The following is a 20557-nucleotide window of genomic DNA, read 5'->3' as shown; positions in this document are numbered from 1 at the left end:
GTTTATTTTTCAATAAGGGGAGTGGGGGGCACGCGCCACCCCCCTCCTGGAGCCACTGTGGGCCTCCAGGACCTCAAACCCCAGGGCCCTTCTTTTTTTTAAGGGGAGGAGGGCGAGCCCCCATTTCCCGGGGCCTTACCTGGTGCCCCGGTGCCCACCCAAGGCACCCACAACACACACTGAGGGTGTTGTGGGGGGAACAGAGCCAACTTTGCTCCCGCCCGGTGGGAGCAGCTGTCTCTTCTTGCTCCTGCCATGTGGGAGCAGTCTGAGTTTTCCTGCCCGCAAGAGCATGGGCAGGGAAACACATGTTTTCTCCCACCCTGTGGGAACATTTATAAAGTCCCTGCCAGGTGCGAGCACACATGCCTTCCCTGCCCGTGCTGTTACTGGCAGGGAAACTAGTGTGTCCCAGGGGTGGGCTCCCCGGGAGACCGTTAGGTAGCTGGCCAGCCCTTCCCCGTCGCCTTTATATTAAAGTTTTGGCACATGGTGATGGGGTACCCAGGGCATTTACAACTTCAGGGTAGGGACTGCATAACCTCTCCCATTTGGTTTAAACAATGGTCCGTGAGGGATGCGGTTCCTGGAGCCAAAATTAGATCGGAAAGGATGGCCTTACACATAGCCCCTCCCAAAATAATACATTTACTTGACTCCGTGATCTGGACCACCTTGTGGGTCATATAAAACTTATTTTAAATGGCAGTCGAAGTTTTTATTTGCTGCAATCCCGCTTGAGTCCTGTAGGATTGAGGCAAATGTTTTACATTTTGGTCCCAAAGGGAGTCCCTTAAGCACTGGGGAGGTTTGCTCCCCATAGCAAATCACAACACTGTAATGCAGATTGGATTGCAGAAATATTATCTAGCACTAGTAATGACATATCTTCTTGCCTGACTGAGTGGACAGACAAACCCCCTGGACCAGGAGGATTCAAGTATCGGTATAGCCTGACACAACAAGCTTTTTAAGAGATTCCTCCTATACTTTCTCACTCCGAAGCCTTCCCTCAACCGATCCTATCACGTACCAAGCACTTAGTTCAACATGGAATACAAACGGAAGCGCTTGTTGATTAAATCAATCAAAGATAAGGATGTCCAGCGCATCCGTGATGCAAGAATACAGTATAAATCCACTCAGGCTCAAGCAAAGAGAGACTGGGATGTGAGGAGGTGGCAGGATCTTAGGGTTGCTTGCTTTGCCAAGGACTCTCATAGATTTTGGTCCTTAGTTACATGGGGCAACGATAGTGTAGCTCCTCCTCCTCAAAATCACATAGCCCCATCAGCCTGGGTTGAATATTTTACAAATTTATATGCTGAAGGCTCTTGTATAGTAGATGCTGGATCCAATCATACAGATTTGATAATCAACTACCCAGCCCTCCACAAGGAAACCCCATTTTGATTTAACTGACATCTACAAGGCACTAGATGCAGTAGCTAGAGGTAGAGCCCCAGGACCTGATGGCATCCCTGCGGAACTATTCCTGGAGGATAGACACAACTGGTCCCAATACATTCTAAAGCTGGCAAATGCTATTGCCGGTGGTGCTTCTGTCCCCGAGTTTTTCAGAGGCGCTAATCCCCATTTTCAAAAAAGGAGATCGGTCCTCCCCACTAAATTATCAGCCAATTAGTTTAATCGGTGGCATGCAAAAAATTCGTTACACAATTACTTTTGGCTAAAATCCAGATTTAGATCTCCAAGAACAACATCCTTTCCCCTTTCAAAGCTGGGTTTCAGAATAAAAATAGCACTTTGGACCAGGTCTTCAGTTTTTTACTTTTGTACTGAAAGGTTGTGATAACTGGAAAGTGTTCTATGTATGTGTTTTTTATGGATCTAAAGTCAGCATTTGACTTGGTTCCACAAAAAAAGTAATGGGATATCCTTTTGTCTATGGGGATGCCACTCATTCTGTTGAATCTTGTGATGGAGTACCCAGGGTAACCTTACTGAGCACTTCCCTAGAGATATGGGAGTTGGGCAGGGTTGCATTTCTGCCCCTTCGTTATTTTCACTATTTCTCAACTACATTGTATTGTTTTGGCCCCAGAGTCTGACCGATGCCCCTGTAATGGAAGGTATTAAAATGCCAATATTATTATTTGCGGATGATACCCTGCTAATTTCTAAGACACCAGGAGGTCTGTAACGATTGCTGCTTCTTTTTGAGGAATTCTGCAAAGCTCAGGCCTCAAGATCAATACTTTAAAAACTAAATATATGTTGTTTAATTAACCTAGAAGTTATAGGGGAAGATTAATGTTGGGAGGTATGCCACTAGAGCGCACACATGCTTTCAACTATCTAGGCGTCACTTTGTCATCTGATATAGTTTGGAAACTTCAAGTGGATGCCGCGTCCATGAAGCTTAGGCAGATTAGTGGGGTCATTTTGAAGGAACACAGCTGCGCTCATACTAAACCAATAGGCCCGGCCTTACAAATTTATGACGCGAAGGCTTTGGGCTCTGCCCTGCATGGCTAAGAACTATGGGGATTTTCTGATATTGCAGCATTAACCGCTGCTGAGAATAATTTCTAAGAAATCTGACACGCCTTCCTGCTAGTACTCCATTGAATCCTTTAATGCTAAATCTGGGCAGAAAAGAAATTGCTTCTAAAGTAAGATTGCTCCCACTTTTATATTGGAGAAGGCTGTTGTCCACCCCCAAATTAGAACACTATGTAATGGCTTTGAGAGATGTTTTAGAGATAGCCCAGTTACATAAAATAACATGGTTACGACCGATTAAAGCACTGCTAATCAACATAGACCTGATGGGGTTCTGGGGCAATCCATGCTCTAAACCCATGCTCTCCCCAGATGTCATTAAGTCAAACACTTGGTCATGGATCTTTCGATGTGAGGCATGTGCGGTCCACAGCATGTCTATGATGGACAGGTTTATGGATTTCAAATGATTTAGCGTCCTGGAACCATATTAGGATACCATCATTGCCCCGTTATATAGGAAGCTGTATTTTCAGTTCAGGATTGATACCTTGCTCCTGAGAGCTTTAACAAGTTTTTGGACTGCTTGTAGGGGCATATTGTGCCCTGGTTGCAACGCTTACTTAGAAAAAGTTGCCCATGTCTTTTTTGTTTGACCCAGCTATGTGTCTCCTTGGCAGAAATGACTCAAACCACTCTGTAAAAATCTGGGGACCAGACGCAGTGCTAATGCAGTCATTAGTGTCTCTAAGAGGATACACTGATGTATTTAAAGAATGATACAAAACACACAGTACAATCATGTGAAGTCTATGGTAATCCTAACATAACCTGTACTGCTATTTAAGTTTAGGGGGTGTTCCCATCTTGACGATGGGGAATGATTCAAGCATGTGAATATATTAAAGAGCCAATGCTGGAGAATAAGAGTTGCTGGTCGAAAGGAGACTACAAGATCCTCTTAACTCAGTGGATGTGGAGTACTTTGTCTGAAGACTCTATCAACTAAAAGCAGGTGAAATATCTGGGCACATCACATTCACACTCGTGCATACCAAATTAAACAGTGCAACTGACGCCAAATTGTCCTCCCAAGACACATGTCCAAAATTTTGGTTACTATATTTTTTGCAACATTTTTCAGAGCTGCGAACAAGTAGAGGAACAACCAAAGGAATTTTGTCCAGAATTATCCCTCACTCCAGTAATTCCTCATTTCTAAACCGAATCCCCACATAATGTCCGGTAACTCCACCCTCCAGAATTAAAGGTGGCAAATCGGATCTGACTCCAATATCTTTGAAGCGTATCTCTGGGAACAGGGGGGACAGCTGCTCCAGATGTAGTGCAAGGGGAGCAGGCTTCCTGCATTTAGCCTGGGACTGCCCTTTGATCAGGAGTTTCTGGGCGGGGGTGGTAGATCGCATATTCACCACTACAGGCCTTCAGATAGCAATGAATCCCTTACATTGTTTACTGGTGTTAGTTCCTAAGCCCAAGAGAAGGAAACTTTCCTATAAACTATTGCAATTAATGTTAGTACTTGCCAGGAGTAGAGTGGCATTTACTTGGATGGGACAGAGGGCCCCAGAGGTACCCACCTTGCTTAAAGATGTGAGAGAATGGTCCCTGGCCGAGGAAACTCATATGCAACTCACTCGGAGGGACGAGAAACTGCAGGACGATTTACTCGCCTGGCGAATTATGTGTGCCCCGGGACTGTCGGAGAGGGGCCGGTCTTCCCAAAGCGAGTCTGATGGGGCAAGTGACGAATTGTTCTCGCCAGTGGGTTCAGGGTCTGATGGGGAGGGGGGGGGGGGGGGGGACTGCTAGTGCTTATTTATTACAGGGAGTTGGGCGGTGCTCGGCTGCTTCCTCATGATGTTATTTATTTGTCTGCTATTCTGTTAATCCCCGTGTGTCCTACCTATCGAGGTGATACCTGTGTCCTCAAGTGCCGTAATGAGGTTGTCGAGCTGTGTACATGTGTTGTAACGATGCCAATTTAGGGGGTTCTTTGTATATGTTACATAACTGAAAAAGAACGTTTTTTTTTAAAAAAAAGATGGCAAATCGGGTGGGAAAAGATGGGGACAGAATTACTGGGTATAACCTTGGGGTTCTCATGAGGCCCTGCAGGTGTGCCAAAGAATGACTTGGTTTGTTCTGTAATGAAAATGCCACTATCTACGGGATATGGTTCACTGCATCCACATCCTCATCAGAGGGAAACCCTGTTTTTATATTTCTATTTCTTTTTAAACACAAATTAAATCCCATTAAAAAATCTGAGCCACAATTATGAAAATAGGGTTAAATGGAATGGCAAAGAAATAAAGTTATGATAAGAATTTTGAAACTGAGGGATTTTAATGAAAAAAGGGAATTTTGGAATAGTGGTATAATAAATATATCTGTAGCAGTCCCATCACAGGTGGACGAGTTGGGGCAATAGAGGAAAAGTGTACAAGAAAATGAAGTAGGCGAGTTTTAAAGCGAGGTAGTGATCAATGGTTGTCAATTCAGAGACAAGGACAGGAATCTTCAGGGCTGTAAGAGAGCGGGTCCCTCCGTGTATTTGACCTGGCAGTAAAATGTGAACGATAAACTTCGTTAAAACATCTCATAAATCAGAAATGAATGGGTGTGAATATTTGTTAAACATAATGAAGTGATTAAATTTTAATATTGTTTTTAATAGTATTTTCTATAACTAAAATTCATTGTCAGTATTCGGCTTTTAACAAAAATTGTGTACAAAATGTAACTTTTGTTTTTAATGTAACTGCTTTTATGGATTTTTATCTGCCAAAAACCGAATAAAGAAACACTTGACTTGACTTGACTGACCTGCCAGTAATTAAATGCTGACTTTGAAATGGTTTCCTATGGGGCCATATATTGATGTCCTTTACAGTGAATAAACACTGATAGATTTCTCAACATTGATATCAATGATGATAAAAAACAATAAGGTCATCCTTGTCAGGGGAGTTGCCCCTGCTTACATTTTACTTATTTCACTCCACTAAGAGTATTTGCTTTTTCCTGGATGTTATTTTTTTCTGTAGATTTTTCATGCGGCATATTTATCTTTGTTGTGAGTACCGGGGTGGGTGGGTGTTTATAATGGGCCATGATTGAGAACTCTGGAGTCAAGGCTTATGGCAGTGCAAGGGTCTCACAGAGCCTGGCAGTGGGTTGTGAAAGTGGACCGAATCCATGCTCATCCACTAGTTGGCCCTTCTACAGAGCGCACAGGGCAATGGCTATGTACCAACTGGGGAGAGGAGTTGACCTAACGTCTAGGGTGTTCGACCTCGGACCTGAGGATCTGGGTTCGAGTCTCAGTAACGACGCCAAAACCTCCTGTGATTCTGGGCAAATCACTTAATCTCCCCGTGCCTAAAAATGAATGTGTGTCCGTCCTCATGTAACATAACTGGTGCTATGTAAAGCGCTCTGATACCTGATTCGGTTCGAGTCTAGTTCGCGCTATATAAAACTCTGCAAAGAAATTGTGACTATATGCGAAAATGTGTGAAGGAGGCACACAGCTGCTGAAAAATTGACAGGGCAAAAGCAAAGAAAATGCAGCTCTTGCAGTTGTTTGTGTACATTTTGTGTGTGCACAGGCAATGTGGTGAATTGAAAGAAATGCAAGGAAATATGTGCAGGGGGAGAGACGAAATCTAGGATGTGAACGATGAAAGAGATGAAGTGTAAAATATGCAGATGGATTTTCAGAAAGATTAGGGGTGGAAAAGGGCATGTTTCACAGAGAAGCTTTTGAGGAAGTGGTTAGAAGGGGAGAACATGCGAACAACATGGACCAAACTAACAGACCTGGCTGGTTGAAGGTGTTTGTCTGTTATTGTGTATGTGTGTATGTTTGGATGCAATATAACACTCTCAGACAAGCACTCAAGTAAAAGTTAGGTGGCCATGTGTGGGATGGACAGGATTTTAGTGTACATGGCCACGATCCTGTAAAGGATTTTATAGTTCTGCTTCTTGGGCCAGGCCACTTTTGGACATCCCCCACCTCCCTTATTCATCCCACTCAAAGCCCTGGGAATGTTATATTCCACGCATTTGGTCACTGGAATATCTGCTCCAGGATTTGATCTGGTTCGTTCATAAAAGAGCGAGGCTAATCGTGGGAATAATGTCAAAAGTGGTTGCAGTGGGCACGCAAGTGTTAAGAGCAGGGTCGGCGATAGGCATGGGCAGTGTGGGCAGCTGCCCAGGGCCTTGCACTCATCTAACCAGCATGGGGCCCCGCACAGCCTAGAACTGGCCCTGGTTAAGAGGTAGGAAGGGCATACATTTGAGAGATGATTGAATGTTGAGGGATAAATTACACAGAAAAACATGCTGACACCTTGGCTGCTAGGATTGAAAGTAAGCACGGAGGACACTGTTTAGTAGAAAGGCAGCGGGTCTCTTTATTGGTGTTCACACATTTTCGGATTTCCTGATGAAAACGTTGGCCTCCTCTGTCAGCTACCACAGATTGCCATCTGCGGTTTGCCTCTGCAGTTCTTCAGTCGCAGACAGCTGCCTGAAGTGGATGTAGAGAGTGCCCTCTAGTGGTAATGCTTGGACAGAGCAGCGCAGGACACTGCCAGGAACTTCTCCCAGGCGGCGTGCACTGAAGGGGTGAAGGCGGCTCCCATCTTGCGGGCCAAGACGATCACCAGGCAGTTTCCAAGGAGCTGAGGAGGGAAGCAAATGGGGCTGTTAATGAGTTGTCACAGGCCAAAAACCCTAGAATCAGCGCTTATATGCACAATATTGTTAAGAAAGGCTCATCTGCTGAGTGGCACAAATTTGTCTCTGTACCAGATGTAGGGGTGACAAGATTTTGAAAACCAAAAACCGTGACATTCTATAAACAATTAAAAAACGAAAATTTTGCATCGACCTAAAGGCACAGAATGACGCAATTGACAGCGCTCCGCTCACCACCCTGAAAATCACAGAGAGGATCTTAGGGGAATTAAATGCACCTTTAGTATACATCACCAGGGGCACAACTAGACCCGAACTTCAGGAGGTGGGGGCTAAGACTCCCAGCCAGGGCTGACTCGAGCACTGGATGAGGTTGTTACGATAGTCTTTTTTGGCGCTCTCCTCCCCTATAACCTCCTTCTCCATGAATTCGGACGATGGCTAGGGAAAATAAATTATTTATTTAATTTTTCCTTCTCATTGTCAGTCGAAATCTCCCCTCCTCACCCGGCCCCACCGCCGTACCTCTCTTACCTGCACCGACCGTGGCTGCTCACAGCCATTATATGAGTAAAAAGATCCATCGAAGTGTTGGGGTGTGATACTTCTCCCAAATTCAAGCAAGCAAAACAAGTTAACAGCTTTCTTGTAGATGCTTTAAGGGAGACTAGACTTCTCCTCTGAGAACGTTGTAAAACTTTTAGGATCAAATTTGCTAAAAAACTGCAGACCCTTATAGGGCATTCATGAAATATTCCAGTACTTTCATGGTGCACCAGGGAAGCCTGGCCTTTCCTACGAATAGATGTCATTTTTTTCTAAAGTCTTAAGTCAGAAATTACTTCCACTATAGGTCATCATTTTTGAGCCCCATATGCCAAGGAGGACATTCAATATGACAGTGCCAGGAATTTACCATGGATACTTCAGCCACAGTCATGGGTACCGCTAATATCAGTTCCAACACTTTGCTATGGATCCACCCCAAATGCTAAGAAGGGGCCAGACGTACAACCCTATTTTGCATGCGCCTACGGGTTTGCGACCCATTTGCACACGCAAAATCTAATAGGGCCATGTACAAGCCTTATTAGCGAGTCACAATTTTTTTTGCAACTCACTAAATAGGAATTGCGAGTCCCTATTAGGTAGGGGGGTTCCAAGGGCGTCCCTTCTTAATAGCGAGTCAGAGGCCTATGTAACAATGTTTTGCGACCACAATTACGGTCGCAAAACACTCGCAATTTACCGCTCTCTTCAAGAGGGTGGTAAATCACTCGCAAATGGGAAGGGGTCCCCGGGAGACCCCTTCCCCTGTGCGAATGCAGGGGAAAATATTTTTTAGGGGCAGGCAGCGGTCCAAGGGACCACTACCAGCCCATAAAAAATTAAACGAAAACATTAAATTTTTCTGTTTTTAAATGCATCCCATTTTCCTATAAGGAAAACAGGCTGCATTTAAAAAAGTAAAACTGCTTTATTTAAAAACAGTCCAAGACAGGGAGGTCTGCTGAGCCCAGCAGGCCACCATACCTGGGAGGGCCAGCCATTCCTAAAAGGGGTCACAAATTGCGAGTGCCTTATTAACATGCATGATGCATGCAATTTGCTACTCCATTAGGAAACGCTAACTGTGTCTCAGACACTGTTGTACATGTCATTTTGTGAATCGCAAATTGCGACTCGCAATTCAGCGCAATTTGCGAGTCGCTAAATGAGATGGTCGGACATCTGGCCCTAAGTGTATGTCAGGGCCTACGGCCAGGTGTAATGGCACATGTTATGTGTCCCTGCTGATGGGAATGACTGGGCTAGCACCTTTTTCAGTTAGATAGTTCAAATACCCACAGTCAATGATGGTGTCTTAATAGAAGCATGTCAGGGCCTGCAGTTTGCCATAGGTAACCTTCCATCCTTATGCTTTTAGTGCCCATGCCCATAAGGCAAGAATAACCACCATTATGCCAGACCAGCAGCACACTTGCAAGCACAACATGCATAAACTCACACACACATTCTAACCATATCCTTTGCACTCTTTCATACATTTGCACTCTGTCACACTCACACACAGACACACTGCCTCTCACACTTCTATTAGTCAATCTGCTTTTATTGTTTTAGTAAACTGCACTACCTTAAAATAACTGTACGGGCTTATATTTGGTTTTATGTGTGGATCAAGCGGTTACAATATTGAAAATGAAGGAATTCATGTTCTAACATGTAATATCACAGAATCCAAATGATCTTATTAAATGCTTGACTTCTTCGGCAACCATGGATTTTTATCAAGAGACACTTTGAATGTTGTTTTTTTTAGAACAACTTACAATGTAAACAAAGAAAACCTACATGTTTCGTAATGAAACACTGTGGTGAATGGAAATCCAGGAATGGCTGAAGGTGGCACACAATCCTCAGTCCAGCACCATACCCCAAAGCGTCAGCCCTAGTCTACCTCCTTGTGCCATCCTACATTCTCAGTCCACTCTCCCTTCTTGCACCTGCCCCGGTGTTGCAGATGGAATTAGGTAGGCATCTAGTACTATGTAAAGAGCAGGTATTCTGTGGGTGCTTTTGTAGAAATATGTGTATATTCATGAGAGTTGTGTAATTTTTAAAAGTGCAGAGTAAGAGGTGTGCTCATGTAAGTGCTGAGTGATGGTGAAAATTGTGAGTGAGTGCAGCGTTGGTGCAAGTGTAGTGTGAATAATGTGTCAATGTGACTGTTGGTTGTGCTGCATGAATGCAATGTGAGAGGAGGACCCATGTGAGTGTTGGGTGAGAGGAGTGCATGCAGAGTGAGAGAAGTGAATGCAGGGTGGTGTGAGCAGTGTAAATGCAGAGTGAGTGGTGTTCCTGTATGTGGTGCAGGGTGAACAGCAAGAATGAGGACTGGTGAGTGCATGGTGAGAGATGTTAGTGCTGAGTGAATGGTGTGTCCCTAAGAGTTCTGGCATATTATTGTCCCTGTGTGCAGGCAGGATGAAGAGAGTGCCTGTATGAATGCAGGCTGAGCGGTGTGCCCCTGTGAGTGCAGGGTGAGAGGAGAAAACGCAGGGTAAGTGGTGTGGCTCCAGGGTGTGTGCTATGCTTGTTTGTGTGGTGTGAGACCAGGGTGAGTGATGTGCCCATATGAGTGAAGGGTGAGCTTTGTGAGTGACAGGAGTGCCTATGTGAGTGCACATTGAGCGGGGAAACATCCTTTACAACGCAACTTTTACCACGCAGTGCCTTTACGACGCAACTTTTACAACGCAAACCATTACAAAGCATTGCGCTGGGGGGCGCTCTAGGATAGGGAATAAGATTAATTTACTATCCAACACCTTCCCTAGTGTCCACGGGGACTGGAGTTGAAATAGTAAATTAAACTATTCACTATCCAGCACCCCAAAGCACTATGCGTTGTAAAGGTTTGCGTTGTAAAAACCGCGTTGTAAAGGCATGCGTGGTAAAAGCATGCGTTGTAATGTCATACATCCCATTGAGCTACGTGACATTGTTAGAATAGGTGGTGAGTGGTGTGAGTGCAGTGTGATCACTATGAGTGCAGAGTGAGCAGTGTGTTCATGTGGCTGCAGGGTAAGTGGAGGGAGAACGGCATGAGTTCATGGCGAGGGACATGAGTGCAGTGTGGTCTCTGTGAGTGCAGAGTGAGTGGTGTGCTCGTGTGAGCGCAGGGCAAGAGGAGGAGGAACTGTGTAAGTGCAGGGTAACAGCATGAATTTAGTGTGATCACTGTGAGTGTAAGGTGAGTGGTGAAAGTGACAAGTGAGTGGAGTGTCATGTGCATGCAGGGTGAGCAGTGTGTTCATGTGAGTGAAAGGCAGGAGAAGGGGAATGGCGTGCGTGTTTTCTGAACAGTGTGTGTGCAATGTGATCGCTGTAATTGCAGGGTGAGCGGTGAGAACGAAGAGTGAATTGTTTGCATGCAGGTTGTATTCTCAGACACCTGGAGTAACTCAGCATTGTATTGACGACTGGTGTAGGGTTTTAGATATAAGTTAAACTATGGCATCAATCAGGGATGGAGGGTGGAAGAAATAAATAATGTGCAAATCCTGCAAAGAACTTTCAGTATCCTGATTAGGGGTGCCAGCTGATCTGATTTCTACTGGAACCACTGGTATTTCCCAACCAGTACAAAAATAAGCAAAATCACCTAAAGCTGGTATTTTTTTTATCACTTATCTCTGCATACTTCAAACAGCAAATATAAATAGAAAGCACTTTTAAATGTGTTCTAGGGCTCCATTAATGATCCATAACTAATAATTAAAGGAAACAAAGACAGAAAAGTCATATTATAAATGAATATATACCATTTAATTTACAGCCCTATTTAGTGTCAAGGCAAGGCCTTTTCAGACTCAACAACAAATGGCCGGTATTTTTATTTTGGAAAGGTGGCATCCCTACTTGTGAGGTTCCTTTTCACTAAATGCATTCTCCCACTGTGGCATTAACAGTAAAATACAAATGTGAGGAATAGGCGGAGTGGGGACCCAGGGGGTACTAGAACCCACAGCAACCCAGGCTGAGACACAATACGGGGCAGTGGTGTGGGAGAGGGGAATGGGGGGTTACAGCTCTTTTAGCCCTATGGGCATTGCACGCCTGGTATCACCTCCTGGCAATAAAATTACGTTCTGTTAGGAGTTGCTAATTATCCACTAGAAAACATGAAAACATTCCTCCCCCTGTGTTCAGTTGACCCTCTCTGAAAACCAGGACATGTGCTAAATTTGCTGAAATTAGCTAAGACGGGTGGTGAAAATCCAAACCTTTCCTGGCAAATCCAGGATGCCTGCCCACCCTACCCTTGATGCGAGGTCTCAGCTGTGCTCAGTCTCCGGCCATCAGTCAAGGGCCGTTCTGTCTTTCTCGGGTCAGCTCCCCAGAGGGTTGTTCCCTCACAGGACAGTCTTCAGAGGTGTGCCCCCTTTCTCTCCAGAGTGTTAGCCTTCAGAAAAGTGTTCTTTCGCTCTTAGTATCCTGCTAGATTTCTGTCTCCCTCCCCTTCTCTCTTTTCATCCAACTCAGTGAGGAATTCTCTCTTTCTTCCCGGTGCCTATGCTCACAGGTTTTTGATGCTACATTGCTCCATCTCGCCAGAGCGCCATAGTTTCAATTCTTGACTTTAATTTGATAACAAAAAATAAATATCTGTTTGAGTTTGAAGCTCTGATTTGCTTCTGTTGAACCAAATAATCTGACAACTGATAACAATGATGTGACTCAGAAAAGCCCGCAATGGAAACGTGGCGTCCTGACGATACTAGAGTGAAGTGGCCACGCTGAGGAAGGTGAGGTGTCTAGCTCCCTGAAGTCAGTCCTCTGCGGCGTGCTCCCTTCTCTGTTTATTTCTCGAACTGTCTCTGTCAGGGCTTTTTAGGTTTTGCCTGGCGAAAAGATGCGCTCTGCGCATCTTTTTCGCGCAGGCGAAAACCTGATGAGAACTGTAGTGTGGGTTTGGGTCGGCCCTCGTCATTCATTGGCTGGCTCCATAAATGGAGCCTAGCCATTGGACGAGGGGCCTGTCCGTCAATGCCGGACCAGATTCGGGGGCGTTCCCGAGATTCTTTGGCTTTTGCCGACGTCACGCGACGTCAGCCGAAAGCCGGGAACGCCCCCGAATCTGGTCCGGCATTGACGGCACCCGCCCTCATTGCAGCCGCCGTCATTTCGGAAGTGGTTGGCCGGCTGGCCAATCCTGGTGCGGCCGGCCGGAAGTCCCGCCCCCGCCCGGGGACGCATGGAGCCCCGGAGGAGAAGTGCTGGCTGGTCTTCTCGTCAGTGCACACCGGACTGCTGATGCCCGCTCCACCAGCTGCTGCTGACTTTGGGGGAAATGTGCCAAATGTACCTGTACCTGCTATCATTTTCTTCACGTTAGAATACAGTAAGTGTATATTTTTGCAAAAATAGAAAGTGTGGACTTTTCGGGATCACCCAAGGAAAGCTGCGAGTGGCGCAAGTTTATAAGTGTAACTGGAAGATGTTTGTGATTCCTGAATGCGGACATCTGAACAGCCATTTAATGTCGCAAACCTCTGGGTGCAGATTGAAGGAATGGAGCACAAACTCCCTGAACAAACTGACTCTGGCAAGCCAGTACCATGCAAGGTGGAGTCTGTCTCTATCCCAGGTCTGCTCCGGTTATCTAAGACACCATTTACAATAGCCAGCTTGGCCGATATGCCATGACCAAGGGATTGGTGAATGTTTTGCTGCATAAAAGACCCACGTGTGCATTCGGTAAATATTCCTTATGTGGTGAATGTTTTGCTGCATAAAAGACCCACGTGTGCATTCGGTAAATATTCCTTATGTGGTGAATGTTTTGCTGCATAAAAGACCCACGTGTGCATTCGGTAAATATTCCTTATGTGAAGACGTACATATCCAACCCCATTTGAAAAAGATTCTCTTCATTGTGCACAAATACCCTGTGTTTTTGCACCAAATCGTGTTCGTCGTTTAAACAAAAACATTTTAATTAAATTGTGCCCTGGTTGGAAATAAAGTGAAAAAGTAATGTGTGTAAATGAAGAATCCGCTGAGACACGCTAATATCATTCGACTGATGAAGCCCAGGGTGGCGCGGGTACAGGACGGAAGTGGAGACTTGTGGGTAACGGCTTATGAAGACGTGCAAAATGTGCCAGAGGAACCCTTTCACACTCCCCCCCCCACCCTCAGTACACATGCATCGACCCTTCTGTTTGACAACCCCCCCCCCACTACAGCGAAGAGAGTCCCGGAGTGATTTCAATTTCATTTAGTGGAACACATCCATGTAAATCGCCTTCAGGGGCTGATGCTGGCGATTTATGGTGCGTTTCATGGCAGCCATTTGGTTGCACAATGAGCTTCTGTACCTGAGGCGCCACTGCAGACACCTGAGTGACTCACCGCTGCACGCACACGGGGACGAGGGGGTGGGAAGCGGCACCCCTCCCAGCTCAGGCTGGGGCGGATGAGGGGTCTACCCTCCCACTACAGGACGAGGAAAAGAGAGAGGACGTCCCCCATCACCTAAGTACTGGGAGGACTAGCCTTTAGCGTGGGCGAGCTGGGCCCATGCCCAGGGCGCCGACCTTCAGAGGGGCGCAGGAGCTGACTGCAGCACTCTCCCTTTGCCCTGGCTGCAAAGAAAAGCGCGTTAAACACTCGCGTCCACATGTTGTCTGTTTTTATTGTACAAACTTACCCTCCTTTCTTTTACTCCCCTCCCATTTTTATGTTTTGCCTAGCTTGCGCACGTACAACATATTTCCCATTAAAATGGAACTAAATGTGTGCAGATGCTCAGCTTTATTGAGTAAACTAAATAGCACTCAAGTGATAATGTGCAGAAATCTGGTTACCGTGCATAGTTATCATTTTGGCATCACCAAGTGTCTTGATTTTGTTTTGATAGTTTGAAAACCTGTGCTGTCATCACACTTCACAATTACAAAAAAGGTGCTTCATTTTTGCTTTACTAACTGCTGAATGTATAGTTGGCATTTAGAGGTATTTACATTTTATTGTGTTACAAAAAATGGGAGCTTTTACTTTCACTTTAACGCACTATGTGCAAGATTGCTACATAATTCACATTCCATTTCTTTCTCTTTTTGTCACCTTGAACAAAGCTGACTTGACAGCAGCCTGGGGTCAGGCAAGGGGAGGAAATTCCTGTGAGCGGAGTTTTATGAATGAACCTTGGTTTCCATGACGCTGGCTAGGTGTGGCTAGTGGGGTCATAGTGTACTTTATTGTAGGACAGATGACAGTCATGGCACCTTCTTTGCGCATCTGGAACTCGCTCCCCATTCAAGGGAAGCATCCGGTTTCCGGTGGGAGACGTGTACTTTCACGCTTTATACGTTTAGATGGCCTGATCCAGAATTCACGTTTTGAGACTTATTGTACAGCGTATTAAAAGTACGATTTATGGAGCTTCCATTCGACTGCTCTGAAGAACGACAACAGTCGCAGGAAAGCAGGCACAACTGCTCTGACTACGGGGGAAAAGGGCGGTCTATGGGCGGGGCACTTTTCAAATAAAGCCCATTGTAAAAAAGTTAACTTCTGTTTTGTGTAAAGCTGATACAGGCTGGTAATGTCTAGCTCTTGGTATCAATTCTAATCCTAGCTTTGATGTCACGAAAGCCCTTTAAGCAAACACACCCGTTCCCTTCAATAAAATAAAATACTGTCAATTTTTTGGGAAAATTGTAAATTCACCGATTGAAGAGACCGATAGGTGTATGGACCCAATGACCCCACGGCATCAATGTGTGGCACTTTTTTATAAGCAATACAACATCGCCACTTTAATAGATATGCCAGGAAGCATAAATAGTAGTGATTCCCCAAAATTACCCTAAAGGGAGGTATTAAAGTGCTGGGCCTAAATGGGGTCCCTATTGACTTATTTAAAGACAATAGATTGGTGAGCCCCACTATTATTCAACGTATTGAGGAGTGCAGAATACACTGACCCCCTGCTTCTTGGTCTAACTCAGTCATTGCCCTATTTTCATGTTGATTTCCAGTGTGTGTGGGGGGTCTCGCAGTGTGTGGGGGGGTCTCGCAGTGTGTGGGGGGGCTCGCAGTGTGTGGGGGGGCTCGCAGTGTGTGGGGGGGGCTCTGTGTGGGTGTGTGTGGGGGGCTCTGTGTGGGGGGGCTCTGTGAGGGGGGCTATGTGTGGGTGTATGCCAGGAAGCATAAATAGTAGTGATTCCCCAAAATTACCCTGAAGGGAGGTATCAAAGTGCTGGGCCTAAATGGGGTCCCTATTGACTTATTCAAAGACAATAGATTGGTGAGCCCCACTATTATTCAACGTATTGAGGAGTGCAGAATACACGGACCCCCTGCTTCTTGGTCTAACTCAGTCATTGCCCTATTTTCATGTTGATCCCCAGTTTGTGGGGGGGGCGCTCGCAGTGTGTGGGGGGGGGGCTCGCAGTGTGTGGGGCTCGCAGTGTGTGGGGTGGGCTTGCAGTGTGTGGGGGGGCTCTGTGTGGGTGTGTGGGGGGGCTCTCTGTGGGTGTTTGTGTGTGGCATTTGCGAGAGATTAAGCTATTGGCATTGTAAATGACAATGCCATTTATTTATGTTAGAAAAAAACATAAATAAAAATAATGTCAAGAGCAATGCCAATAGCTCTAACTTTAACAAAGGCAAAACCATTGCATTGTAAATGCTTGTTGCTCTCTGCTTTCGTCGGCTCAATCCTCAGGCTAGCATGTGTTACTCAGCAGTTTTTCCCCTTAGTTTCATTGGACCTAGACATCCATCTAGAATGCTGGAGAGATGACGAAACCGCCATTGCCCTGGCCTGTGTGCACACTGAAAGCCCATTAGTAATGTATTGGGACTTAAATCCCTTTGGTTTTAGGCCAGGTCTTGGGTGTGCCTGCTAGGCTCGGCACTCATATAAAGAGTTGCACTGTATTGTTTTTTTCTATTTTAAGATATAGCCGCCTGATGTGTGTATATCAACATACTCAAAAACGCACCCGCGCGCACACTGACTCATGCACACACGCACGCACACTCTCTCTGACAGACGTGAGGTTTCTCTTCCTCAGGTGTGCCAGTCCTCAGGATGGTGTTTCCCCCTCAACCGTTTTCTCCTCACCTGGAAGTTCTGTGGGTCCACGTGCAGGGTGTCCGCGTGCAGCTCGCTCAGTTTGGCCAACGTGCCCTTGATGTCACCGAGGTGGCAGACAGCTCCTCCGAGGGCGGACAGGACCTTCTTGCCGTGGGCGGCAACCTTGGCATTGCCAGCGATGGCTGATGCGGAGGAGAGATCCCCGAAGCTGCTGAAGTACCTCTGGGTCCAGGGGAAGACGACCAGCACCCTAAGAGGGCGGAGAAAGGAGCGAGGCAACAGGCTGTTAATAATGCTAATATGCATACACAATCAACTTCTGCTGAAAATACCAAATACATTTAGGTCCCCAAACCGGCACTTTTTGTGAGCCTGTTTGACTCGACAGACATCTCCATGACCCTGGGAAATCACCTTGGATAGTTTATTAGAAAATGTAGTCGGCTAGTAAGCTATGGGTTGAAAACATGTTAGGAAAATCTGCTGAAGAGGCCATCTTAGGTATCCCAAGGCTGAGAGGACAGGGGGAGTATCAGGTTATAGAGGTGTAGGTGTAAAGGAAGATGAAGGAGTGGAGATGGTGGGAGAAGGGAGATTACAATTGGCTGTAAATACCTGCCCAGGGTTTCCTGCCCATCAGCTGCGGGGTCCACCTGTGCCCACACTGAGCTGATGGCGGCCTGCTCTTCTGCTGTCCACTGGACCATCTTTGCTGGCGGTGCTGGGAGGTTTGTTGAGTCAGAGTCTGCTGCTGGAAGCTGCTGCTGCTGAAGACTTCTGAGACCCCAGAGATTTATATGGCCGGCGGCCAAGACACACCCAGGGTGGACCGTTTTGCTGAGTCACGCTGGACCCTCTTATCTCCTCAGGGGGCCTCTCTAACCCCCATCGCTCTGCCCTTCTGACGTCGTCTTGAAAAAAAAATATGTTTTTATCACGTCCGCACGCCGGGTGTCCAATATACAACCTTTTAAGGAGACAAGTCTGCGGGTAATAAAATCAATTTAGCTCGTACAATAAGAATATGGACTCCAGATAAGTCGATGTCACGAGACACCATGTACCAGTCCAAGGCCTTCCTTTTACAAATCATTGTTTTAAGTGCGTCACCCTAATTGGTTCAGCTGTGCTCCTTTCAAAAAAGACGAACAGCACATAGATCCACATATTGTGATGCTGTATGGAAAGTTTCTCAGGCATTATAGATTACCAGTGTATAAAAGGCTCAAGGTGACATAATTTACCATTTACCAGACCAATCATACTATAGCTTAGTTTTCTCAGTGTAACCAGAGGTGTAACACACTTGGTGAAGGTATAACCATGCAGCTCTCAGGTGGTGAATGGTGGAACGGCTATAACCATGGAGCTCTCAGGCTCTCAGCATGGCTATACCCCACAGCTCTCAGGTTGTGAATGCTGGTAGGGGGCATATAAACATGCTGCAGTCAGGGGGGAAGAGGTGTGCTGCAGCTCTGGTGGAGTGAATGGTGGTGGGGTATAACCATGCAGCTCTCAGGTGGTGAATGCTGGAGGGGTATAACCATGCAGCACTCAGGTTGTGAATGCTGGGAGGGGGGTATAAACATGCTACGGTCAGGGGGGTGGGGGTGTGCTGCAGCTCTCAGGTGGTGAATGCTGTGGGGGTATAGCCTTGCAGCTCTCCAGGTGGTGAATGGTGGAGGGGCCATAACTATCTATGCAGCTCTCAGGTGGTGAATGTTACCAGGTATAGCCATGCAGCTTTCAGGTGGCGAATGCTGGAGGGGTATAACCATGCAGCTCTCAATGCTGGAGGGGTATAGACATGCAGCTCTCAGGTGGTGAATGCTGTGGGGTATAACCATGCACCTCTCAGGTGGTGAATGCTGGAGAGGTATAACCATGCAGCTCCCAGGTGGTGAATGCTGGAGGGGTATAAGCACGTAGCTCTCAGGTTGTGAATGCTGGGAGGGGGTATACATGTGCTGCGGTCAGGGAGGTGGGGGTGCTACAGCTCTCAGGTGGTGAATGCTGGAGGAGTGTAACCATGCAGCTCTCTGGTGGTGAATGCTGCATGAGTGAACCATGCAGCTCTCAGGAGGTGAATATTGTGGGAGAATAACCATGCAGCTCTCAGGTGGTGAATGCTGCAGGGTATAACCATGCAGCTCTCAGGTGGCAAACGCTGGAGGAGTGAACCATGCAGTTCTCAGGTGGTGAATGCTGTGGGGGTATAACCATGAGGCTCTCAGGTGGTGAATGCTGGAGGGGTATAGCCTTACAGCTCTCTGGTGGTGAAGACTGGGGGGTATAACCATGCAGCTCTCAGGTGGTGAATGCTGGAGGGGTATAGCCATGCAGCTCTCTGGTGGTGAATGCTGTGGGGGTATAACCATGCAGCTCTCAGGTGGTGAAGGCTGGAGGGGTATAACCACGCAGCACTCAGGTTGTGAATGCTGGGAGGGGGGTATAAACATGCTACGGTCAGGGGGGTGGGGGGTGCTGCAGCTCTCAGGTGGTGAATGCTGGAGGGGTATAACCATGCAGCTCTCCAGGTGGTGAATGGTGGAGGGGCCATAACTATCTATGCAGCTCTCAGGTGGTGAATGTTACCAGGTATAGCCATGCAGCTCTCAGGTGGTGAATGCTGGAGGGGTATAACCATGCAGCTCTCAGGTGGTGAATGTGGGAGGGGTATAACCATGCAGCTCTCAGATTGTGAATGATGGAGGGGTATAACCACGCAGCTCTCAGATTGTGAATGCTGGAGGGGTATTGCCATGCAGCTCTCAGGTGGTGAATGTTGGAGGGGTATAACCATGCAGCTCTCAGGCTGTGAATGCTGGAGGGGTATAGCCATGCAGCTCTCAGGTGGTGAATACTGGAGGGGTATAGCCATGCAACTCTCAGGTGGTGAATGTTACCAGGTATAGCCACGCAGCTCTCAGGTGGTGAATGCTGGAGGGGTATAGCCTTGCAGCTCTCAGGTTGTGAATGCTGGAGGGGTATAACCACGCAGCACTCAGGTTGTGAATGCTGGGAGGGGTATAGCCTTGCAGCACTCAGGTGGTGAATGCTGGAGGGGTATAACCATGCAGCTCTCCATGTCAGAATCCGCAGCGCGATCGCGCCTGCCAAGCTCAGGAACTACATTTCCCATGAGCAGGCGGGGTCCCGCAGGAAGTACATCTTCAATGCAGACGCGCATCCGGGTGCGCGTTATTCTGGTGTTTGTTTGCGTCCGGCGTGGGAGCTCTCACGCCCGCCTTGAGTCTGCTGTAGGTTCCCTCTTTGAAGGGTCCGTTGTGGTGAATCTCCTACAGGCTGTCCCTGCTGTTGAAGGATCATCGCGTCAGCAGGTATTGCCGGTCCATTATCTTCGGCCGCTCTAGCGGTCAGCTGTGTACTGTCCTGTTTAGTGTGAGCGGGGTGGCACGGAGTCTGTTGTGCACGACTCCTAAAGGTTGCTGAAACTTTCTTGGCTATTTTGGGTGTGGCGGAACACGGTGGCGGTCGAAACCACGTGTTACCGTACACCCAGGTATTGTTCTAGTGCTACGAAAACGGGGCGCTGTAGTGAGGTCAACTACGCGTCTCCGTTCTGACTTTGGGTATTTACAAGTAACTAAAGAGTTGGGCATGTAGTGAGGAAACTACAGGTTTCTCCAGTTCTCTTTGTGAAGTCACCCATTGGGTTTATTTGTTGGCAGAATTCGGTGGTGGTCGCAACCACGTTTTGCTGTTTGGCATTATTCTGAG

At 46.8% G+C, this 20557-nt stretch overlaps 1 protein-coding gene across 1 annotated transcript; it reads right to left on the bottom strand.

Annotated features, from left to right (window-relative positions):
- Positions 1-6889: 6889 nt before the first annotated feature.
- On the bottom strand, positions 6890-17587 carry LOC144766878 (hemoglobin subunit beta-2-like). The gene is made up of 3 exons (XM_078650588.1): positions 17432-17587; positions 16844-17066; positions 6890-7184 (listed from the first exon to the last, which is right to left on the bottom strand). The coding sequence occupies exons 1-3, from the start codon at positions 17521-17523 to the stop codon at positions 7056-7058; spliced, it is 444 nt and encodes a 147-aa protein (XP_078506714.1). The 5' UTR covers positions 17524-17587; the 3' UTR covers positions 6890-7055.
- Between the last annotated feature and the right edge of the window lie 2970 nt (positions 17588-20557).

The sequence above is a fragment of the Lissotriton helveticus genome, chromosome 7, assembly GCF_964261635.1.
Source record: "Lissotriton helveticus chromosome 7, aLisHel1.1, whole genome shotgun sequence".
Taxonomy (NCBI): domain Eukaryota; kingdom Metazoa; phylum Chordata; class Amphibia; order Caudata; family Salamandridae; genus Lissotriton; species Lissotriton helveticus.
This window is presented reverse-complemented; position numbering and strand designations above follow the sequence as displayed.